Raw genomic sequence first — 26,221 nt, forward strand, 5'->3', positions numbered from 1 at the left:
TATTCAAAGTAAATATGAATAAGCCACAAGAAGGATTTTCTACATGAAGCTCTAGTTGCATTCTGTTGGATAATTAGTCATTAGAATTGTAAATATGACTTCACAGCAGTCAGTTCCTCACCAACCGTCGACCTCACTGCACATCACTGTACCTGCGCTTCCTGCAACATCAATATGCACAGACTGAAGATTAAAAATGAAAAATTAGAAAATTGATGTAGGAATTCTAAGTTTCTCCATGAGAATTCAGTGTCTTTTAGAAGGACATTGAAATGTTTATTTAATGTTTGTTTCATAAACAAAAATTGAAGGTACCAAGTTTTATTTGAAATACATCTTAGTAAATAAGTTGTTTTGCATTAAATAAAATTGTGCGACATTTTCCCCAAGAACCGTTTGATTTGAATTTGTTTTAATTTCCGTTTTGTGGTTTACTTTTTCGAGTTCTTTTGTTTTCACTTTTTATAATGTACTATTTAAATTTCTAGTTGCAATTTTATTGTAATTGTCATTTGTCCTTCAGGGCCATTGTAAAAGTGTGGACAATTGAGAGATCCTGGGGGTCAAGAGATGAAATCCTGAATAAACAAAAGAGTGTTTGAAGGTTTTAATGTCAAAGTCAAACTGGTACATGATTTTTCTTCATACCAAACCATTTGTCAACAACTCTTCCTTGCGATAACAAATGCAGTTAATTCTTTAGTACAGAGAGGAGCAGCTAAACAGACAGCTCCATTAAAAAAACAAAACAAAAATAGAAACTTAAGGAGAATATAAATAAAAAAGAACAAAACTTTGTCATCATTTTTTTTTCTTCTTATGTGCAGTTTTTTTTTTAGCATGCCATTGTCTTTCGTCTTTCCTGTTGTCTTTTCTACAGTGTAGGGTAAACTGTACATTGCAATAACGGTTCAACATGAAGGTAGCAAGAGGAACAGGGTATCCACACAGAGTCCGTATTCAAAAGTGTCTCAGTTCCGTGGATAGAGCTCGCTCTCACCCACGTCTGTCTCCCCAATGTGATTTGCTGTAGACCTAGACAGATTCTTGTTAAAACGTGCAGTAGAAAAACAATGATACACACCCACACAGAGTCATGTACAGTACGTTTCTTCAAATCCACTAGGTCGGTTTTGAAGGTGCCGTAATGAAACCGCCATATCACAGCAGTTTAAAGTCTGACAAGGCACGGCTGCTCAGAATTCTCAGTCCAGAACCTTGAAGTGATTGAAATCCAACATTTTCTCCTGCAGATTGAACAGCTTTTGTTCAGCTATTCTTTTTCTAGTGTTGCAATATCATCCTTAAAAACACACAAAACCTTTCAGTCCTTTATGTCCACAGGTCAGCTCATATCAGATCCCATACATGGAGACAAAGGCGGTGAGAAGTGACAGAAGTGAGCTTCAGAGTTTGAAAATCTATTACCAGGCTACATCACTGTCGAAGTATTCATGGCACATTGAAATGCTCAGTGGATTGTGGTATAAGGAGAGGTATGCTTTTTATTTGGTGACAAAATTAAATGAATTTGGATCTCACGATCTTATTGACTGTCGACATTATGATACAGCTGAGAAAAAAGATGTTTTGCAATGAAACTTAATAAAAACCGAGATTGTACTTTTCATAATAGACTTTGGCAAGCTTTAGTTGTTTTCTTTCCTGGGAGATTCGCAGCACGGATAACATCCAGATCAACAATTTTCTCAATGATTAATTATTAACCCTGAATTTTTTAAAGTTAAAGTTGTAAATCATGAATGATTAATGGTTAATAAATTGTGAGTGAATCAAAGCAAGACCCGTCACATGGTTTCCTCTTTACTGGATCCTCTTTTTTCTACAGTTTTCTACAAAAGAAAACAAGATTTTTTTTCGTGGATAAGATGTTGGTTTCTGAAGTCTTCTAAAGAATTCCATGACAATACAGGACGATATAATGACACTTTGATTCTATCCTCTCAGAGGAAAAAAAGAGAATTTCTCTAAACCCGGGCAGTACCAGAATCGGCAAGAAGAAGGCTTCACATTAAAAGAGTAAATTCCAACATATCACTATTGCTGTGCTGACTGTTTATTTGCCCTTCAATTATTGGGCTTTTTTTGTTTATCTCAACCCCACACTGCTGCCAATGAAATGACTATATCTAATTTAATATAGGTCTGAGTATCTGATTGAAAACAGAAAATTAAAGTGTTAATCTTCAGATTTTAATAAGATGGGAGTAGATAACAAAAGCAGAAGATAGGAGAAGAGAAGCTCATTAAGACCACGGGGTAGACCTAACCCTATTATCCATATCACACCACTGTGCCACATGCTGATGATGGGAATTAAGATGTGCTGGCCTCTATCCACACCCACACTTCAGCCCGAGAGCAGTGGAATGTGTCTGCAGTCAAGAGAGGTTGCTACTGGGAAGGACTCTTGTGAAGGAGTTTGTTATCTGCTATGTTCAGCGCAGTGGCATGGGTGGGTTTAAATCGTGACAGAAAGGTTTGCAGCAGAACTCGCGAAATCACTCCACATTGTGTAGTTTTGCAGCCTACAGGAGGTTCTGTGCCAACTTCAGAAAATAAAAACTCTCCCTCAGTAATGAGAAGAAACAGTTAAAACTATTGAAGCTCGACTTCTTTTGTCACAGCCATTATCCCCATCTCCCCATATGCACAGATTTACAGCCCATATGTATCTGAACAGGTGTGGCGTTTAAAAAAGTTTACAAAAAGGGATTGAGAAAGTTAGCTTATCATCAGTGCATGCAGGAGTTCTTTTTTGTTCTTACAGATTGTTGAGTTTCCAATACTTACAGTATGCAAAGTATCTCACATTTGTTATAGTACATAGAGCAGGTGCCATTATAATGTAGCTCCACACGTCAGTCAGAGAGATGAGTACTTACTTAATACATTTCATGTTTAAATACCAGCTGCAGGGGGATCAGGCAGAAACTACAGCTAATTCACAGGGAGGCGATATGTTATAGTTAAGAGCACATACACACACAGTGCATATGGATTGTGCATCTTAATTGTGTGTATTCTTATTTTCTAAGCATGAGTGTGCTTACTTCGGTATGAACGCTAATAGCTTGATATTTTATGATACACAGCCACTAAATCATGTCATAAATCATGGCCATATGCTTGTTCACATTCTGTTATCCACTCAATGAGTGTGTGTTTGCATGCTTTGTGGCGAATGTGTGTCTTAAGTGCGTGCAGTTGTGTGAAATGTAGAGACATGAACACTGTTCTGTTTTTATGAGTCCAGCAGCTCAGAGATTCGACCTATTTTAACACTCACAAATGTATATACACAGAGAGAGTGAAGGATAAACACAGTCTTCAGTGTCACCTTTCAGTAGAATGATTTGTGTCCCTATTGTAACATGTTTGCTCATTTGTTAATAAATTAAAGAACACTTGGCTTTTAAGGATTCATGGTTGCTCACAAAATCTCCTAGAGGAATCCCATGAATTATAGGACAAATGGTTGAAAGCCATTCCCTGCATGATTCAGTCAGTTGGGATAGGTTTCCAAATAAATAACCCCCAAAACCTCTCATCTATTTTAAGATGTTGGTTTCAGAGGATGATTCACCAGTCAAGTTCACATCGTGCCTGCCCTCTCTTGGTGAACCTTTTCTTTGTACAGAGTCATTTATAGCATCAGGATTTACTCACTGTCTTCTTCCCTCAACCCTGTGAGGAGGAGTGCCAGGCATGCAGGGAGTTCAGCTAAAAAGAAGCAGAGTTAAAGTGGTCCTCCTCCATATGGACGTGACAGGATTCTTCCCGTAAATAGTAAGACTTTAAGCCTTTTTGAGAAAGCACCCAGGGTGGAGCTCAAGAGTTAGTCTTCCAGTGTCTCAGGTTTAAGTGCCTATAAATACTTAATTGATAAAAGATTGTTAAAAAACAAATAGTTTCACAGTTCTGCAGCTTTTCAAATGAATGATTTTACAGCCATTAATCTGAACCAGGGAACGATGCGGTGGTACTCCCAGCATATGGCAGTCACAGATAAACCTCGCGACGGGACAACGTCAGGCAGGAGGACGTTTTGTAGTCCGCTCCAGTCCGTGTCAGGGGTATGACCTCAGCGGGGTTCTGCCCTTCCACTCCTTCCTCCTCCTGACGTCTCCCGAAGCCAGCGCTGCTGAACGTATCGTATGATGCCGAAGTCATCTTGCGGTTTAGCAGATTACGATTGTGATCGCCCATGTTAATGTTGCGGTCTCCGCTTCCAAGGGTGCCCAGGGGATCCCCGTTAGCCATGGGTAACCTTTGACCTTCTCCGCCAATTACCATACCCGGCTCGGAGCTCCCTGCACTTCCGCTCTCGCTGTCGCTTTCGTGGTCGTTTCCTCGAAGATTGTTGTTGTCATCCCCTGGAGCGAACGTGGAAAGCCTCGGTGGGTCACTTCCCTGGCGCTGGCGCTGTCGTTGGCGCGGGGATGGGCGGATGGGCATCCAACAGGTGTCTGAGTGGCCAAATTCATCACAATCTCTGGTACACTTTCCTGTCAGAGCAACATCTGGCAGCTGGCGAGCATCTGCACCGAGAGGAACAGAAAGATGGAAGTGTTTACAGCAACATAAGAGAAGATGTTTACACAAGAACATCCGAAAATCAATGATCCAGTATCGCTCTGTTGTTTTTCAGGAAAAGACGATGATCCCTGGCTTTGATAGGAAAAAATGAAATTAAAGCGAGACTTATTGATACAAACAACAAAATGAAAATACAGAATAATAACTTATCTATCACTGTATCACAGACGATACAAAAGTTAACATATGAAAAACACATTTCCTATCAGTTATATATAGCACCATAAAAATGATGAAGATCATTGCCAGAATAGTCACAACTTGAGTCAAAGGGCGGTTAAGGTGGAGGAGGCTGACTCATGTCTTGTCCACACGGAGCAGAAAATTTGCAAAAGCAAATATATTTTGGAACGATTTACCCTGGTTTTAAAAGGTACTTCTGGTAAGCTCTGACCAAAGTGAAGATTTTAGAAAACCTTTTGCATTTGAGTGTGGACAACATTTCCAAAAGTAGGAGTCAAAGATTACTACTGGATACATCTCATACACTGTGTGCCCTTGATTATGTTGGGCAGTTGACAGCATTGATCCCCAGATACATCAGCAACTTCTTATGTGAACAGGTGTTTATTTTTGTCATTGCACACAAACACCCTGTTTCAATATTACCACCCACTAGGTGTGGCATGTTTATAACCGTGGACGAATATTGTTGAAAAGAATCATGTGGTTAAGTGATTGATTCAAAATATAATAATACAAGAAAATATTGTCTTTCAACTTTGTTAACAATGAATATAAGCATGAATACATATATGAGTATCTGATGACACATTCAAATACACAGAAAAATAGCTAATTTATTTGAGAGTAAACACATATATTCAATACATATATCAAGAGGCAAGTGATGCTGCTTTGTACGGTGTTGTGAACAAACACAGTGAAAGGGGTTTGAAGAATTGTGAACAAACGAAGGAGGAAGAAAAAGACTCAACTACAAGGAGAAAGGAGAAAAATGTGAATTCTGAAGCAAAGCAAAAAAAGCAGAAAGTAACCTTTGAGTCGTGACAAGCAAAGCATATACCAGGTTTTCAAGCCAAGCAGGTATTATTATTGTAATTATGACAAATCTACGGATAATGAAACACAGGTTAAACATCGAGGAAGGCACTGCACAATTATCTGGATCTAGTGTTGGTTCAAGAAGGTTAGTGAGACCACCAGAGACCAGAACCCGGAAGGTCAAAGGTTGCGGCTTTTATTAGCTTTGTAAACCAGTCATTTGTAAATCAATACCGACAGCCAAATGGAGTTCTGATTCTAATGATGATGGATGAATAGTAATTTACTGCCAATTAAAGTGAGCAGTTCTCACATTGCTGGCAGTTTAAAATGTGGTACTAATCATGCTCAATTACACAATATCAAACACAAAACATGACCTGTGAACTGCAACACAACCAGGGAGCGCACAAAGCTCATGATTAGAGAAAACTAAATTGTGGGATATTTTGTATTTTCAGAATTAAAAAAATGAGTTCAGGTCTTGTTTCTTCATGTTGAAAACATTTGAGGCCCCGTTTGAAAATCATCAGTTTTTACAATTTTCAGGTTCTATTTTTACCACTCATGTTGTGAAATTTCATTTTTTATAACAACCTTCAGACCGCTTCATGGCTGTATAACATTAAATCCCATTTCTAAACAAAATGGAAGTTACCAAATGTAGCATATATGTGTCTACTATAAAACTTAGCTAAGATTGACATCCATTTTAAATGTTAAACTAAGGTCGACTTATATCAAAAATATATTCCAAATGTAAATATTTTGACCTGTCTTTTCAGATTAATCAAATGAAAAAAAAACGTTTATCCGGTTTATCCGTTTCTGTACATCAGTATTGGCCGATGTACTTTGTGACAGTGGTCTCATAAAAGCACTCTTCTGAGTTCAATGCTATCGATGATTCATTTTAAATGCTTAAAAGGGTATATACTTTTCTTGATGAATAAATGTAGTCAGACAATATTGGTTATAATGCTGTTTTATCCATTGAAGGTGTTTTGAAAGGATTGTACTTTTTTGCTTTTTGTCCCACAGTGTTCTAAACTATGATGTTGTTCAGCTTCCATAGACTTTAATATGCATGTAAATGATGTCAATATTTTAATAGCAATTCAAATCATCGTGTCTGAAATAATGCTGATTCATGCTAATATCTTTTTGTCATCATACCATTGTGTTAAAAGGACATTAAATTATAGCATCATAGTGGTTGGAGTTTGATTTTTGTTTTCTTGCAGCACACAGAAGAAGCCCCCCTAACCAAAAAAAGAACTTACAATTACAGTATAATTATCAAGCCTACGATGAGTTTCTCTTCAATTCGCTTCTTCATCCAGCCATGACAGAAAACTATTAAGCTCCCTAAAGTCGTCATATTGGTGTGAAAGCAGCATTAAACTGCTGCACATTTGTAATTCCGGAGGCAGACTCGATGCGGTCACAGTGACCTTGATGCATTAGTACTTTGGCTCCAGCCTGTGTGAAAATGCACACAAAAAAAAAAGATCCTTGAGGCAAAGTTTGTCACAAAAAGTAAAGATGACTTTTGGGCAAACACTTCGATGACCTTGTGACATTGAAGAAAAAAAAGTTATTTTTAAAGTAAATATTTTTCATTAAGTAGTTCAAGCTTTTATACAAAAATAAGTGCACACGGCAGAAAGTACTTTCCCTTAAAACACACAACCCTTCTGGGACTTTAACGGTGGATTAAGGTTTCAATAAAAGTGAGTCTGTGTGTGTGTGCAATTCCACCAGAGGAAAAAATAAAATGGGAGTAACGTTGAAATAAAAGCAAGGGAACATTGGTGGAGATACACCAGCATGCACGTCATTTGGATGTAGTTAAAGTGTGCTAAACTATAAACTCAAAATGCTTATTTTACTATTTTGTATCAGTTATGTGCCAATTATCAGACACAATTTACTCTGTAAAGTGAAACAATTGGACTGTTTATCAACATGAACAGTGAAAAGTGAAATGTTGAAGTTGAACATTGGTGTCTTAGTCTTAGACGACACTGACCATTCTCTACATGTTCCTCCTCGCCAACGCTGCCCTCAGGTGTGGTTCTCTCGTAGCCCTCCTCCGGCAACGACAACGCTCCCAGTCGGGGCCCGGATGAACTCTTGCTACTCGGGGTCTCCGAATCCTCCAGGCCGCTGTCATAGCAACTGCCGTCCTGGGGTTGGCTCACCACAGAGAATGTCACACGGCGAAGAGTTCCCTGAGTAACACACACAATATGGGATTAATCAAGCAGCAGTCTGAAATGTTTAATCTTGGGATTAAGGGTGGCGACTAGTCCGTTGAGGCATATTGAGATAATCTGATTGTGATTGTTTTGATTACAGGAATGGCCGCTAAAGTCCTGGGCCACAATCGTGGCGGTCCCTGCTACCTTCTTTCACAGCTTTCAATCTGATTATTTTTATGGAAAGTCTCCATCTCAACAAATTTGAAATTTGAAATACATTCCTTTAGCTTCTCTATCTATGTTTGTCCTCATCATTACCTCCAGTGATGTTTATGTGTATGTCTGTTAGCAACACTTAAAACCAGATGGGCGGATTCCGATGAGACATTTTGGTCATTGTTAAAAAGAAACCATTTATCATTTGACAATTTGTCACTCTATGCTGCACAACGATCTGACAGAATAAGATCATATACAGCATATATATTTTATTACCATAGAGTTATGTTCTTGGTTTGATTAAGTACTGCGATTAAATTTAACACATTTTAAACATATTTATAAACATTAGTCTGCAAAGTGTATCTCACATCATTATATTTGTCATCATTGACTCTCTTTTCAGCACCTTTTGTCTCAAAACAACAACAAAGTAAAACAAATTAGACATTAAAATTCTCTAAATGTTTTAGAATTTCTTTGTCTGAACCACTTATTTATTCTATTCTTTATGTTGGAGTTAGCCAAGCTGTTTTTTTTTTTGGGCAGATTTGTAGTTTCTTTGAGGAAGCTCACAGACACGAGAAGAAAGAAATAAGAGGATGAGCATGAGAGGCTTCTATTCTTCACTCCGCCATGATTGGAAGAGCACCAGGCCGCTCCAAAAGGAAACATCTAAGACAAGTGAAAAATCTACAGATCCTGCCGGGGAAGCAGGTGATTCAGCCACGATTCATGTCATTCACTCAAGCTGAGCGACACACCTGCTGCCTTTTAAGCTCGTAAATCACCTCCGTCTGGTTCGAACGACTGCTTCTCTCTCTCTCTCTCTCTGTTCCGAGAGCCACACGGAGACTATAACCAGTCCAGGCTGAGAAAATATCACAATCACTTTAATGACTCCATCTGGGCTTGAGGGATCGATGCACCAAAAAGCCCCGTTTTTAGACACAATGTATCATATCGCCGCTCACCCTCGTTAATCTGCACCTGAAGTTTTACGCCATTTCAATCTGCATCTGCTTTCACTTCGACGTATGGAGAGGCGACGCCTGGATAGCCCTGGATATTAGCAATCACCCGCTAGCAAGGACACTTCCAGGTAATACGTATAAGAAGAAACACAAAAGCACACAGAGCATCTGATGTTCTATTTGTATGTTATATATTTGAAAATTAGCAATCAGCTGAATAGTGGGAGTAGAAGTTTAGAACTCAGTTTTATAATAAACGAAGAGAAAGTACAGCTTATTCTGCTTCTTGATCTGTTATAAGATCTGATTTGTGAATCCACAATTTACAATTCAGAACACCACCACAACCACCTAATTAGTTCTTATTTCGCGAGCTGACTTAGGGCAGGAAAACACAACCTCCATGCTGGACGGAATACACTCGTCATTACATTTGACTAACACAACTTTCAGAGGCCAGGGAACCAACATGTGTGTCTTTGTCTGGGTGGTGTGTGTTTAAGAAGGTCGACTTATCAAGTGTGCATGTTCAAGTGAACTGTTTGAGGAAATAGGGTGAATCAGCAGTGTAGTTAATGTCGATAGATTTGACACAAATACAAGCGGAAGGTTAACAATTGTGACACAGTTGAATTATCCGCTGCACCAAATGTGTTGTTTAGTGTTTATCTGTCCCTCTGCCTCTTAGCAACGTAACAAAAAAAACAACAAGTTTTCACGCACAGCTACCGCTTTAGCCAAGTGGATGTTACAATGTTACTTTCACCTGATGTCCCATTGCTAATAATACTATTTAAAATGTAAAAAGGGGTCCAATTTACACAGAGACACAACTAAATAATATTGATTGAATAAAATATAATAAGTAAATTAGCACACATAGAGTTGGTGGAGGTCTAAACTGTGATTTCTTCTCTTGTTACAAACTAAAATACAATAAAAATATCTACACAAATGAAGTAGACTTTTCAAATAATCTGGGAGATAAACAAAAGCTAAATAGGTATCTCATTATAAAGATGAAGTAAATTTAGGGATAATTCAAGTTTGTTTTCTCTGAGGTCAGATTTTTTCATTGTCTTCTTTCTGAAAGGTTTTTGAACACAAATGTGCAAAAGGTTCCCCCCGGGAATGAACCACCCGGACTAATACAAATACATGTCTTTTGACCGGAGTAATCGTTTGCTGCTACTTCTTGGTTGGCAGTTTGGTCTGGGACGACTCCTGGCAGAAATTTACATTTGAGAGTGTCGAGAGGAAGAAAGAGGGAGTCGGGTTTGCAGCTACGAATGTTGCCTCAGGTTCATCCGCAGGGGCAGTGACACACTTATTCATCTTTTTCTTTCAAATTTGAAGAAAATATATTTGAACATTTCCCCACTTGTTAGAAGGCTCAACAGTGGAAGGTAATTATTGGAGAAGAGTGTATTAACATCAACTCTATCTCAACTAATTTGTGGATGAGAAACTCGTGTGACAGGAATAACAGGGTGAAACAAAGGAAAAGATATTAAAGTCTAACGAAAAAGCTGCATTTTTTTCAGGTTCTTGGCTTCATCTCAACTCTCCTCAGAGAGCAATGTATTTTTAGAGCTTTAGATTAGATGAAACCGTCTAACCTCTTTTACACAAGTTCACACAAGGAGCCTCGCAGAGAAGTGACTCTGTTACAGCGCGATATACTCGTGGTCGCCATAGGAAAGTACTTAAAAAGTCTATCCCTCGGCTCAGGGTGGCAAAACAAATATCTCTGTTTTTGTCGACTTAAGACTCACAGCAATCAGGGATTATATCAGCTCAACAAAGTTTTCATTATAAAGGAGTAATGAAGGGAACGTAATCTGATGTATGCATGACACCTCAGCACATCTACAGTTATCATAATTACTTTTTAAGAGACAGGAACAATACTTGAACTGTGGAATCAGATTCCTTTTCATCGATAACGTGGGTAAGACAAAGTGCACCGATGTTATTATTAAAATGATGCTCAGGAAGGACATGAGTCATGAATAATTTGTTCCACCTCTCCAAATGATGACCAAGTGTTTTTTTTCAGGTGCATTCACTGGCTCACTGGGTGCATATTTTTTGGTCTGGAATACTAATCTAAAAATCAAAACACTTATGGTATCAAAAGCTTTCTTAGCATCCATAAGCTATACGTTTTTAAGCTGCCATGCACCTCCGACGATAAGCACTTGCGTGATAAATACTCTTATTTATCCTCACGACGAAACGACAAAACAACCTCCTCCACTCGCGATTAAGACTCATTCTCCACTTAATTTGGGCAAACCATCTGCTTCCTGCTGAGGATCATGGCCTTTTATTATACTCAAAATAATCAGATTGAGAACATTATATGAGCTGGGGACTAATCCCTGATGACATTGAGAGAGGGGGAAGGTTACATTTGGACAGGTCAGTTAAAGCTCAAGCAACATCTACAAGGATATATCATCCAAAAGTTGCATTACATGTATTTGAATGAGTAAGATCAGGTTCTTTATGGAAACAACTGAACAAAAACATATGAATAGTGAAAGAAAATATCTAATAACATTGTTTAGTGAAGTCAATGGTTTATTCATTCATTGTTATATTTCCTATCACTTATTGGGGTCACTGAGGGCAGAAGCCAATCCCAGTAGAGCAAGACACTTTACCCTGATTGAAGGTCAGTTGGTGCACTGCGTCACAGCCTACTGCCATCAGTGTGTGATTGTGAGTGAATAGTGTAAAGGGCTTTAAGTGCTGAACAATGCAGAGAATCACTGTTTAATTAAGAACCATTTACTGTTTAACACTCCCACAATTACAGGTTGTATCTTGAGAATAGGTCGATGAGTAGAAGAGCATTTGATGAAACTCAATTCCTTCAACTAATTTCAAGTAAAAGATAAGATTTAAAATGATGTGCTTGTGTTCAGCGGTCAGAGCTGCCAGAACACATCAACGCGGACTGACCTCGACATCGTCTTATCAGATCCCAAATGTAGTCCAGATTTAGAAAACAGAGCACTAAAGAAAGCAGTCACTTTCCACTGATCCTGCAATAATTATAATCCACATTTATCCTCCCGTTAATCTCTTTCTCTTTGCCTAATTGCACCTTTTTTAGGCTGTACAGTGACGGTGCTCTCAAGCTGAACTAATAACAATTTTTCTAATGACTTCAAGCAAAAAAACATGTTTTTTTTACATTTTTGTTTAGTTTGAGTTTTGGAGTCATTGATGTAGTCACTGTGATCTATTCTCTTATAAGTTAACTTAAAATTTCAACTATGATAAATACTAACAACTCCCACAGTTAATTGTGAACTTGGGGAAAATGTCCGTAGGTATGAGTGTGTTTGTGTGAGTTGTTGTGTGTCTTCATGTGTCCCCCGCCTCTCACCTGTAGAATCTGGGATAGGCTCCAGCCCCCACATGAACCCCATACAGGATTAAGCGGTCAATTAAATGAATGTTGCACTCATGGCTATGATGTTACATTTTTCAAGCCTTTAATAGATTGACTGAATAGTAAAACGTCTTCTAGGAAAAGACTCCTACCTTTAATCTATACCACATTTGAGCGTGGTTCTATTTATATTTCTGTCAACGGACTCTTTGTAGAGAAATCAGCAACACAACATTAGAAATTTTGTTGCCGTGTGTATGCATTTGTAATATGGATAACCCCGGGCGGCCCTGCGTTAAACATTTCCCTACAACCTGCGTGGGTGTATGCAAATACAAAATCTATGCACAAATGTGATTGACAGATACCGAACCACATCTTCTTCCTCTTTCTTTTTCTACAATCTATCATATTCAATTTCACTCAGTCCAGAGCGCCTCTTTTGTTGATCCCGAATGATTTATTCTCCAGGTTTCCATTATTCCCTCAGAATCCTCGCCGCTGCTCTGCACAACTGTAACTCTCCGTCCTCCTCCTGTTCTTCCTCTTCACTCCTTCATCTTTTCTCGCCCCTTCCCTGGGCGGCAATATGATGGCCCGATCAATATTGTGTCCTTGACCTTGTTATGAGTCACTCTCTGCTTCCCCACAGTGAGTTTTATTGACCCGTAACTCCTCCAAACTCTCCATCCCATTTCCCCTGTCTCCCCCCGTCTTCATTCTCTCCAGCGTCTGTCAACTTAATCTCTTGTTTTGGAAACTTTTAGTGCCCAAATTAAACCGGGAGTCAATGTTTCCAAAATATTTTTGTAGAGACTGTCTGGGAACACCTCGGTATTTTCCCAAGAGAGCTGAAAGAGGTTTCTGCCTGCGCTCATACCCATGCAACCCAACCCCCGGATAACTGTTAGACCGGACCGATGTTTCTATACTTATTTTGAAAACAAAGCACTTTCTTGAAAGGGGGAAACGTGTTGACTGCAAAACAACTGGGTTCAAAGAGATAGAAATTCTTTACTTAAAGGTCACCTAATGTGAAAACCCAACTCTCCTGACTTATTCACATGTTGTTAATGTTGAAGTCGTCCTCTTCAAAATGCAGTAGTTCATTCATCATGACGTTGCTCCGTTTTGAAGTTATTACTTAATAAAGTTCTCTCCCGTCGGAAATCTCGCCAAACAAAATTACGTTTTAAATTAAACATTCTGACTCTCCCTAGAAGCCCTAAATCAGTTAAGTATCTACATGTTAATTGTGAAACAAAATAAATGTTTATGTAAACATGAGAGTTACTTCTGCCTTTAGGTGTTTTTGTCATGCGTACATTAAGCAGCAAACCTTATTTTTATATTCGTTTTTAATGTACAAAACGGGAGTTTCAGGGCTAGGTTGAAATTTACGTGAGTCCTTGAATGCAACTCGTGTTTTTGTAACCAATCACAGCAGAGTGGGCGTGGTTGCTCTGACGAGTCTCAGCTGAAACGGAGCATTTTTCAAGTGGGCGGGGCTTAAGCTTATTTTCTAATGTAAATATCTTTATTAAATGAGAGTTTTGTGCAAAAAGAAAAATACTGATGAGTATAATAGTGGTCCTAGAACAATTTAAGAGACACTTAAATCAGCACATTAGGTGCCCTTTAATATCACGTTTTATTGTTAAGATTTGTTTAAAAAATGAGAAAGCTGTTTTTTTTTTTGCTTCACTGATGGAGCTCGTTAGTGAAGATACAGACAAAGATTTTGTAGCAAAAACAAAAGTGCTTCCAAGCATTTCCTATTCTCAATTCCCTCTCTACTCTGTCCTCACAAAGCAATGTTGGGCAGGATGTGTGTGTGTGTGTGAGTCTGTGCACACAAAGCACAGATAAATCGGTTAGGGCTCAGTGTTGCGAATGAATTCATGCTTGATGGAATATTAATTGAGTTTGACGGAGGACATAAAACACCTTGGCCTAATCTGACATGGGCCATTAAAGTTCAACACTGACATGGGAGCCGCGCTCATCTCAGTGGTTGTGTGTCTTTTGTGAAGTGCTTTTATTTGACAAAAAACAGGAATTTAAGTATCCAGGGACGATAAAACTTCTCCTTTTGTTTGAAAAAAAGTTAAACAAACGAGTAGTGTCTGTGCATACGGTGTCTACTTCAAAGTTATTGTGCACAAGACCCTCACGGTGCAAGATGTGTTTTTGTCAGTGTGTGTGAATTCATGCACGCATGTGTGTGTTTGCATGTGCACAGGTTGGCTCACTCATCAAAGTAATTAGTGTGTAAACCTCCTCGCTGTCGGTTCAAAGAGAATTAACGAGCTCTGGTTAATTAACAGTCTCCCTCTCTTCTCGTTACATGTGTCTGCATATTTAACACATGCCAGTGTGCGTTTGTTTGTGCGCAACATCTGCACGTCTCCAGGTCTGTGCATTTTGGATGCAAGTGTGTGTCTCTCCGTGTCCCGCTGGTGTGCATAATGTATCAGCAGCTCCGTGTTAAAGACATAAAGTACATAATCAGTTGTAGGAATACCTTCCTGCTTCCTGTTAGTGATTCCAACATTTGCTCAGTTACAGAACATTGAACGTGTCATGGATCTTCATTTAACACTTACCTAACTAGTACGTAACTAGTTGCTATAACAACTTGCATCTTTGATCCCGCTTAGTTAATTAAGATTTCTCTCCCACGCTTAAAAATGTCGGCTTTGTCTCATACACTGTATTTCAAACATTAACTTTGTTATTTCAAAGTTTTATATCTCACAAGCAGGTTAATTCATATATTAACTTTATTCCATTAATAATAATGATCATTATCTGTATTTTGATCATCGCTTGCCTTCTCTCTCTTGTCACATCACGGTCTCGCTGGGCCTTGATTCTGGTCATTAACTTGTCACGGCAGATTTACACCATTTTAGCTTTGAGTTACTGACAGGATTTTGGTTTTTGCTAAATCTACAGTATCTTCGCCTGAATAATTTGACAATAACATGGCACTTGTGTCCTTAAATATATTTCAGCTTAAATTTTATTGCTCACTTTATTCAGAACTCCTGCATGACTGACAGTGGTTGTAAAAATCATCTCTCTTTCTTTCAATAATATATTCTCCAGGATGGCACACTTGATCACAACAATGGATTCTGGAATTCGAAGTAGAGAATAAACAAATTAGTAAACAAATGTGTTTGACAAATGCCACAAATATATATATTATTTATTTCTGACGCCGAGCTTAATTCTGGATCAACGTCCCGCTAACTTGCTCCAGCATGAACACCAGCTTTTACATAGTATATAGCTTTTCTTTTTGGAAAAATACAAATACTTCTTAATATAGCTTATGTCTGCAATGTATATGAGTCAACAAATATATGTCAACACCCCTCAGCGTCATGTTTGTTCTTGGTGGTTGCGCTAGAGTTACTCCCACATGAAGGTATAAAAAGTTGTTTTTCTGCAGAGCTGGCTTGTTTTTGAGATGGTGCCGGCAGATGTCTGGTAGTTTGATGTGCTGAATGTCAATCTTGCAGACACCTGACATTCTGTTTGATATGGTTTCTGCCAGATAGCTGATATTTTCCTAACATAGATTGAGGGATGTAACCTTGACTCCTAATTTCTCTGTTACACGACTTTCATATCTTTTCAGGGTTTTTTTTTTTCTGAGAGAAGGATTTCACTCATGTAAAGTCAAAACGAGGTCTAAAACATATTTATTGATACACCCGCACCGATGTATTCATCAACTATATATTGAAAGTAAATCCAGTTTCCAAATGTCAAGGTTTCTTTTTAAAAGCTCCTAAAAAATTCTCATTCTCAAAGGAGAGACAAGGAGTTAATTAAAGGGCAGATTTGGGAAATACTTCAAGGGGCTTAAAAGTCTGCACAAGCTTAGTGACCTATTCAACCTTTAATGTCCCATAAAACACAGCCATTAAAAAGTCCAATTATGAATTAATTTAAGATCTTGATGTTTAAACTATTTCACACAAGCATAAATGATGGAATCAAAAACTGTAGGTACATTTACAGACACAGCTTGTTTTCTAACAGGATCATTTCTGAGCCGTTATTTCCTTTCATAGTATTTATTTTTTCAAAAAGTGTTATAGTGTTATGTTATATTAAGAAGAAAGCTACCCACTTTTTTAAACTATCTTTATATGTTTAACAAATGAGTCAACTAAAATGAGTCAAAAAAGAAGAATAGTTTTTAGTACAAAGTAGTCCAAAAGTACCTTAAACTGTTGCTCTTTAAAACCTTATGACCTGTGCTTGTTTCCCCTAAAGTGTACTGTATATCCTTCTAAAGAATTTGTATCCTATCTGAGAGGTCCTTCTTCACAAGTAAGTAAGTAAGCAAGTAAGTAATATTTGCTTTTCTAGACCAGGGTCACAAAGTACTAGGAGTTGTTTAAGTATAAACCCTATGTTGTCTGCATTTAACTGGTGTTTGAAATTGTGTCCGTCAAAACATGTCCATGGCGGCGAGATAAGGGTAAGAAGGGTAAGAAAAGGGTCATTATGGATTGTGCTGAGGCACCATTATTTTTTTTTCACCGTTATGGCTGCCGAATTTTGGTCATAAAAGGCTCCAGATTACAGCTGTCCTTAGGTGCCCATGAGCAAAAAATACACTCTGCTGTGGCCTATATGAGCGTGTCGAAAAAACTAAATGAAAGATTAAAATGTCCCCACTGAGTAAGAAAAAATGGTTTCTTCATCGTCTTCTCGTCATAATCCTGTAATGAACCAATTTTGCCAGCGTTGGCGAGGATTTACTACACTAATGATATGAGGGTTCAAGATAAAATGTAGAACATTCTAATTACATTTTTTTCGTCTTAAAATCACTTTCCATTTATAGGTTAATTTATATATCTTAGACGCATTATGCGGTTTATGAAAACATAAGAGAGGAAACATTGAGAGGAAGATCGTTCCAAAGCTTAGAAGCCAAAGCCCGGAAGGATTTCTCTCCTCTGGTCCTGAACCGTGTGCGAGATACCATCAGCAGATTCTGATCCACAGACCTCAGAGCCCGAGCTGGGGTGTAAGGCTGAATCAGATCAGTGATTTAAGGAGGAGCCTGACCATGAATAGCTCTGAAAGTAAGAACTAGAATTTTAAAGTTGATCCTGAAAGAAACTGGGAGCCAGTGAAGAGATCTAAGGATCAGAGAAATGCGAGTTCTTCTACCAGAGCAGAATTCTCGCTGCAGAGTTCTGAATCAACTGTAGGCGAGACAGCTCCTCGAAAGATTCAAGCCAAGGTCAAGTCACCCGGTTACAGGAAAACAGTTTTCACAGAAATTCAAGAGTATTCCATTCAAACCTTTCCACTTCATCATTTATTGAAAACTAAAAATTAAGATAAACAAGTGTCTTACCTAAAGTACTTTTGTCTACTTTTAAACTCAGTGCATTTTCCTTTAAATGAGTGTTATAAATAAAATATCTGCTGAAAGGCAGAGATATCAGATGTCAGATTGCTGCCTACTCAATTTAGCATCGCTCAAAAAAAAGTGTCTCTGATACATTTGCAAGAAAAAATTCCCGCTTTGGACTCTTAAGTTATGCATCAAAGACAACGTCAGGGAGACACAATGAAATATGCTGACAGAAAGCATCTTGCAGACGCTGTGTGAATAGGACAGATGTGTTAAATATTAATTCAGCCATGATATATTTACACAAACTTTTAAAACATAGAACCATTCTAAATGTGTAATAGAATCTGTTGCACAACTGTTTCAAGAGGAGCAGAAGAGAAACAGTGATCAGTGTCTGGAAGGTCAGGCAAGAAGTGAGAGACACATGAAGAAAGGACTGTTGAGGGAGCGCATGAGAGGGACGATGAATTAAACAACTGATAAATGGATGAATAAGCATAAAAAAAAGCGTCGAGCCCAGCTCCAGCAGCATCAGTGGCGGCGCAGAACACAAAGTTTAACATAAGCAAAGAGGAAATGAAAGAGAAGGAATGCTGTTTTGGGGAAGGAAGGTGGGATGTTGTGGTATTTGTAGAATGCAGAAAAGGGATTCGAAGCAGGTTGAAACTTGGCTCCAGAGGAGATGAAGCAATACCAGACGTGCTTCTCTTCCTCTCTGAGGCGCAGATGCTGATGAGCCAAGACACAGTGTTGCCACTAAACACACTTTTTACTCAGACATCAGACACACCTGTTTTTTCTGGACCTCCTTTGCTACGAGACTATGACACGCATACACATGACGACTTAATGTGTATTCAGCATATTGCAGTATTATAAACTCTGCAGTAAAAGCAATTCTTCCGTTTTTTTATTCTCCCCCTCCAAACTATCCCCCTCCACGTGTTCTCTTTGTTCACTCCGTCGTTCCTCTTCTCCGTCATCCTCCTCTTCCTGCATCCACCCCTCTCCACCCTTCTGTTTCTCGCAACTGCCTGCTCTCCAAGCAGGTGATGTAGAAGGGTGCTCAGCAGTATCTGACTATCAGGCCTGACTCTGTGAGAGGAATGATAATCACTGTGCTGCACTGCAGAGAGAAGGAAGAGAGGGAGCGAGGGAGAGGGGGCATGAGGTGCAGCGAAAGGGGGGCAAGTGCGGCAGCATGAACAAAGAGGTAAAACAAAGTGTGGAGTGAGTGGTGAAAGAGGAGAGTAACGAAGAAAAGTGGCACCAAAGTTAACATAATTCAAGATATGCAAGATGCATTTTTTTTTTGTAAACGACCAAACCTTTTCCTGCTTGCACACACTCGGCTACACACACACACAACACCTCAGTGCCACAACAATAGCTTGTACTACAGCAGACCTGCGGTACGAGGGAGAGCCTTTGCCTCGTGTCTGAGCGCCGGAGAACATTAACTGCAGCAGCGAGGTCATCTGATCGGCACTATGCGGCGCCTCTCTCCCTCTCGGCTGCTCCTCACAGTGCTGCAGTGGTGTCAGCCCCCATGTGGATGAGGATGGAACTTCCAGAAAGGCTCCACCGTCTCTACACGTGTTTCTAATTAGCTCAATCTTGTCAACCATAAATCACTTATGCTAACTGGTGGGAGTTTAGGAGAGACCATGAACAGCTACTCTAACTCTGACATCTTTGTGTGGTGGTGTGCAGCAGAAACAGATACAAAGCGAGTCAGATTCCCTCCATGCAGGTTTTGCTGCATTGCCATCCAGCACAGCTTTGTTACCATCAAGCTGTCTGCCCTGGCATTGAGCTCGTGCTGCGCTTACCATCTCCATCTGGACTCTCCTCTCTGAATTGGAAATCACTGACTATTCACAGCATTGCACCTTTCAAAAATGTATCCTTTTGTGCGGCCGTGGCGGTCTTTGGTGTGGAAGCACAACAGAAACAAAAGCTCCTAGTATGAGGCAGAACCGAGGCTTATCGGACAAATGCCCGTGACTCAGATTAACTCCTTTGTCTGGCTGCGGGATCATGATGATCATCATTTTCCACCGCTTGTCTTTAACAGCCTTCTCTTACAATATCCGTGACAGGGGTCATTGTTGAGAAAGATGCAAACAGGATGGTGTCACACAAGTGGCCTTCTGTGTGTCAGCTCATACATATGCATGTGTCCTTTTTATCCAGTTAAAACTCATTGTGGACGCATGTGAGAGCATGTGTCTGTGGGTACCATTCGGGTACAAGTATGAATGTTCAGACAATGGTGTTACTGTGGCATCCGGTGAAGGATGTCATGGCACATGGGTGTATGTCAATTACTCACAAATGTGACTGAACTTTAATTGCACATGATGCACTTCTGACTCTTCACAGCGCTGATAAAACACCTCTGATGTGGCTCACAAATGTTTTTTTCTGTCATCTTAACAAGCAGACACAGACCATCCACACAACCTCCCTGTTGAGAGCGATTAGAAGTGCTGCTGTGAACAATAGGCAGAGTCAATAAAGGACCTGAGAGGCATCCTGCTACCAGGGAAAGGTCTCTATCCCGGCTTCCACCTCCACTGAATTTTTTATTTTTCCACCATTTAAATTGGATGTCCACCAGCTCCCCGCCACACTCCTTCATGTCTCACCCTCTCACCTAAACCCTGTCTCTTTGTCTTCCCTGTCCTGCATTGTGTGGAAACAGGGTGGACATTCAAAGCTGACAGCGGCTGACATGGCAGCACGCCACAACAAACTGAAACATATCGCGTCAGTTTAGAATCAGTGTCACTCATTTTGCAAGGTTAAAGATAGCTTTGCCTAATGTGCTGTCAGATACAAACACACACTCACAGGATCCTGAGCTTCACAAACAAATGAGTCTGTAACAAAAGTGAAGAGGAAACACTGACACCTTCAACTTATAATGAGCAACATCTTGTTTCTGCCAGTACAATTTTAATGTAAGTGTAGCATTTTGTTCGAACCCACCACATTATTGAACAGTAGCCATTTATCTGTTCTTATACAAACTTATTACCTATTTACGTATTTTATTAAATTTGTGCTTTGTAAAAAACAAAAGACCAGCTTGTTTCCCATTTAATACAACAAATGAAATCTAAATGTAAAGTGTACGATTTAAGCAAAGAAGATACTGTTTTTCTATTTAAAATGCGTCGATCATTTTCTGTGTTCAAAAATAAAAGTTAAAGGACCTCAGTGTATGAAGACCATGGAGTATTAAAGCTTATACCTTGCATAGAAGAAGAAAAGAGCGGGAACACGGAGAGAAAAAGGAATCTACATCTTGTTGTGGACTAACAATACAGGTGACAAAGGTGAAAGAGATCTACCACGGAAGAATGTGCTCATGTTTTTTTGAATACTGTGCTTTGGATATGGTTGCTAGGTGCTAGAAATGGCAATTTGATTTATTTTGAATAATGTTTTTTGCCAATTTATTTTGGTTCTGACAAGTATGTGTTTGTGTTTTCAATTAGCTTGACATTTGCTTGAACGACCTCTAGTCAGCAGTACATGAATATTTTGTGGCAAACATTTTTTAAATGTGTCTACTGTCAGTCTAAAGAAGTTACAGTTTTATTTAGAAAAAATCTCAACATTGGTCTTGTAAGGGTAAGATCATCTCGGCCTTAATGTGGATGTGGTCTACGGTGCCTCCAGGGTCAGAAGTTTGAGGAGTTTTGGTTCTGTCATGTGGGATATGCATCAGACAAAAATATAGTATGAAATTTAAACAATTGATTAATTTATAGATTCAGGTTTTGTTTGTGTGCTACTTATTGTGGGCGCTCAGCATCCCCAGAGGTGCTCGAGGCCTGAATCGCAGACAGGATTGACGCCTGTGCAACCAAAGACTGATAAATATGACCTAAAATGGTAATAAAGTGTCTGACTGTGCATGAGTGAAGCCCATCAACAGCCCCATCATGACAGACACTGTGCCACTAAAATGTCTCACGGCGCCCTGCCCAGTGTCTTGACAATAGTGCCAGTGTTGTGAGTGACAGAGAGTGGCTCGAGGGCACAGAGGGGGCGTTATACTGGGTAGACGACATGCACGCAGATACACACTCAGTGACAGGCTCACATGCACATTAAAGGCCTTTAAGCCGAAAGACAGTGCAGTCTTTCTGCCCTTTCTACGCCATTCCTTCTCCCTTCTCTCTGACGCAGAGGCTCAATCACTCTCACACTTTTCTCTTTGACGCAGAGTAATAACTCCGTTCTCTCTCCAGCTTGTGTGAGCGAGTGAACCCGGAGTGTCTAATTAATAAAGCTTCCATTTTCTTTGAGTTAAGAAGTGGGCTTTTTAGTATGCAAACAGACTTCTTGCAAAGCCTTGTGTGGAAGTGTGTGTGTGCAGTACAATACACCAGGGGTTCTCGCTGACGCAGGCGGAAGAGGGGGCGAAGGAAGCGGAAGAGTTAATAAGAAATCTTAGGAGGATCCAACCGGTTGCCGTTGAATGTACTTTTGTAGCATATCAGCACTTTGGTTTCAATATTTCCCGATGCTCTTTGAAAAAGTAAAGTTCACTGAAGAGCATAACAATCTACATGCGACTGCGTCTCATTTATTAATTTGGAAGCTCAGAGACGATTTATTTCGAAGAGACCGTGAATAAGGATTCCACTGTCACTTAAAAAATGGTAAAGAAAAGATATTCTTATGAAAAAAAAATCATGTAATTGTGAATAATTGAAATTATGCTCTTTATCTTTATTTCAAGATATTTTGTAAATAAAAATTGATGCTGACGACGAGACAGCTTTAATCCAAATTTAAATATTGTGTTGTCGTCAAAATGTTCTTTTGTGACCACCACTTATCTACACTGAAAAAAAACCTTGAAAATTCATTCATAAAATATAATTTTATTAAAAAGCCTGCATATTTGCCAGTCCACAGCAGGTCGGGGTGCTTCTTTTCGAACCTGACCATGTGTTTGGGATTATTTGTGTGGCCTTGCAATGTCCTCCAATGTTTAAAGTCATTAAAAGCAGCCCTTAAAAAGAAGTTGGGAGAAAAGTAAAAAGAAACATAGAGACCACCGATTAAAGAGAAATATTACGATTCAAAAGGTGAGATTTGCGATCTTTAAAAAAATCATAGAAGTATGTCTTGAATTAATCATGTTTAATGCAACAATTTTGCAAATAATTATTACAACTCACAGTCACATTTTTGAGGGAAAATGTAGCCACTTTTATCTAAAAAACCCGTTCAAAGGGAGACAAATTGCTGACAATATGGATTAGATAATTTCTTCTATCATATCCTGCCACATGTCCTATTATCTATAATAAGTACATTCAAGTGGAAACGCACTGTCGTCGCTTTACCAACGTATTCATCATAAAACCCCAACTGGGAGTACAAGGACTGAATTATTAAACTATTCATAATGATCATGTGAGGCTAGCGTGGAACGAGTCACGCAGTGCCATTTTCCCGCAGCATTGACGAAACATATGCACGAGGAACAACACCACCCGTCTTTGATTGTCGATTAGCATTTTAGTCAATACGAATGAATTCAACGTTTGATCACGACTGTAGATACACAGGCTCCTGCTGTTCGGCGGCAGCTAATTGTTAGGAACAAGTGCACCACCAATTGTGAGGAGAAGAAAGAGGCAGAGCATGTTGAGGTAAAACAGTGCTTTAAACTTCTTTGTCTCCTCCTGCGGCGCTTTTTTTCTGCATTTAAAATCATCTCCGTCAGCAATGGCCGGAATTAAGACACGCTCACCCAAATCAAATCTTAATCAAAGCCCGGCTCTTTTTAACAGCCGTGAAAGCTTTCATGTTAACACGCTACTGTGACCAAAGCTTTATTCATGCTCTTAAAAAAGACTGACCGCTCAATGAGCAAGTGTGTACGAGGGTGATAATACGCTATCACCATGTCAGCACACTCTCTCCGAGCTTCTCATCTTACTGTTGATAATGTTTGTGACTCACGGCCACGCATTCATTGTCTGGGGTCCCCACTTAGAAAGTATGTCTGCGTGTGTTTGTTTACAGATAGGAATACATATCATTTCTTCTCAGGTTGTCAGCTCAGATGTGAGCACTCTTTTATCTGGCAAATTAGAGGTTGCCAGTTCATCCCCATAGAAACCTGTTTGCAGCACTAATTGGTTGACGGATTTGCATGACTTTGATTAAAACATTTCAGTTTTTGTTTTTGTTTATCGCTCCTTTTTAATGATGGTTGACACTCTGTGTATAAAAGCTTTGCATTTGTGAAACAGAAGAGACTGTTAAATTATTCATGTGTGATTTATACCTGCCATTGATCCACCCAAAAGGAACTTTAATGGAATCCCGCCAGAAGGAAAACAGACTAAAATAAGACAACATCCTCGGTAGTTTGACAGATTCATCAGAGTTATAGTACTTTAAACATCTCAAGATATTCATGTTTAACACAGTTAAGATATATATTGTAATATTTATAATGGTGTCATCATATTTTAAAACACCAAGCCATAAATGTCCAAATGTTTTAAGCTATATAACAGTTACTTCAACTTGTTAGTCAACTTGTCTTAATGAGAACAATAGATGTTTGGAGTTTAAGGATGCCATGCTTTTTGGAAGTTAATCTTAATTCCACTTAAGTTATACTGAACTTGAAAATCCAACATTCACTGAATTAACATTTACATTTTTTTCCCCTCTTTCAATTAAACAGGACTTTTTATGGGTTAACATTCTCTAAATGTTGAATCCTTTTCGGAACGTTGGAAGATTGAAATATTTTCGACTACGTCGTTTTTGTAGTAAGTGACTCATTGTCTCCAAATGTCAAGACTGGTTGAGCTTTGTTGAAAAATCTCTCAAAGGACCGAAATGTCCAGAAGGTAAAATGCAGGTAGAATTAAAACCTTACGATAGGTAATATTAAATATCCAAATGTTAACCTCAATTCCTAATAAGCTTACCTAAGCAGGATAACCAGGAGGAAAATGGACATGATTCATTATGTTATCAATTATTTGTTGATTTCAGAAATGTTTTTTTTAGGATATTTATCACTGTTTTCTTTCTTTTTTTTTATATATATAAAACGACAAACAGGCCATAGATTACACATTCTTTTGATCGCAAAGAACCTCCAATCCTTATTCCTTTCTTTTTCCTTAATACTCCTTCCCTCTCCTTTTTTATCTCTCTATCTTGATCTTGATCAGCAGATTTATCTATCTTCTTCTTACCATCCTGAAACAGATGGCTACACATAGCCTGAGGCAAAAACATTGGCTTTGGACTATAGAACTAGCATGGCCAGTCTTCTGCACTCATTAAAGATCTAAAAAGCTGATATCCAGAGAGTATGCTACAATTTGCCAGAAGCAAAAATGAATAAACAATATTCAGCAGTGCTCATCTTTAAACCTTTAGGCATAATAATCCTTGGAAGCATGATTAATTTTCCACGATGATGATAATGAAAAGCCTGGAAACGGAAAGAATTGAGAGGGTACATCGAGAGTCATTTATAAATTTAAGGATATCAAGGGTCATTAAAGAAAACTTTAGAACCATTAAAAACATGTTTTGAAAATAGATATCCAGATGGAGAATGATGAAAAGGCGAGAAACCACGTTGGGAGAACAGGGAGATCAATCAAAAGGAAGATAGAAGGAGGAGTGTGTGGGTGTGTGTGGGTTAGGGGAACAGATATCACGGATAAAAGGTTGGAGTGGGACTTTTTTTTTTACTGGATGAGATACAAATTGAGGCACATGCGGTTGATTACTCTGTGGAATAGACGGTGTTTATAGTTTTGTGCTGAATAGTAGATGATTTTTACTGTTTTTAAAGTGAAATAACCTTTTGAGAGCAGACATAAAAAATCACATCCACTTTAGTTGGAAGGTGTGCACATGATCAGAGTGTACCCCGCAGGCAACTTCTCTTTACTAATTCCTAAACTTTAAGAAATGTGCAAAAGTGAGCACTTTTCTCCCAAAGGCCTCTTTTCTTGGGATTAATCACTCGCTCCCTAAAAAACCATTACAGTGGTGTTGTGATGCTGTGAGAACACGCTGACAGCAGTGATTTTCTCTAACCTTCATCATGTGGTCAAGTGACAGGCCTCACAACCTTGTTTGTTTCTGCTGAAATTAGCTTTTTGAAGTTTAAGGAAAAGTGTTTGTTTATTGCTTAGCTTGTAAGGGAAGTATTTGAAGCTGTTGCGTCCAATTAGCTCTTTTCAAAGACCAGATTTGTTCAACTGTGTCGTACTTACATCTTTTATAGGCGCCTGGAGATGATAACAAACAACTAATCTCAAAACCAGATGATTTACTGTGTCATTTGTATTTTGAGGCAGGTGGACATATGGAGATGTGCCAC

At 38.9% G+C, this 26,221-nt stretch overlaps 1 protein-coding gene across 1 annotated transcript in view; it reads right to left on the minus strand.

The window, feature by feature from the left end:
- Positions 1–593: 593 nt before the first annotated feature.
- The window catches only part of pcdh7a (protocadherin 7a), a 45,264-nt gene continuing 19,636 nt past the window's right edge, over positions 594–26,221 (minus strand). The window contains exons 4-5 of the mRNA XM_087800114.1: positions 7,658–7,859; positions 594–4,562 (exon numbers count right to left, since the gene is read on the minus strand). Of these exons, the coding sequence (XP_087656240.1) occupies positions 4,024–4,562; positions 7,658–7,859 (741 nt within the window). The 3' untranslated portion in view covers positions 594–4,023. The remainder of the gene's footprint in view (positions 4,563–7,657; positions 7,860–26,221) is intronic.

The sequence above is a fragment of the Callionymus lyra genome, chromosome 1 (genome assembly GCF_982586985.1).
Source record: "Callionymus lyra chromosome 1, fCalLyr1.hap1.1, whole genome shotgun sequence".
Lineage (NCBI taxonomy): Eukaryota > Metazoa > Chordata > Actinopteri > Syngnathiformes > Callionymidae > Callionymus > Callionymus lyra.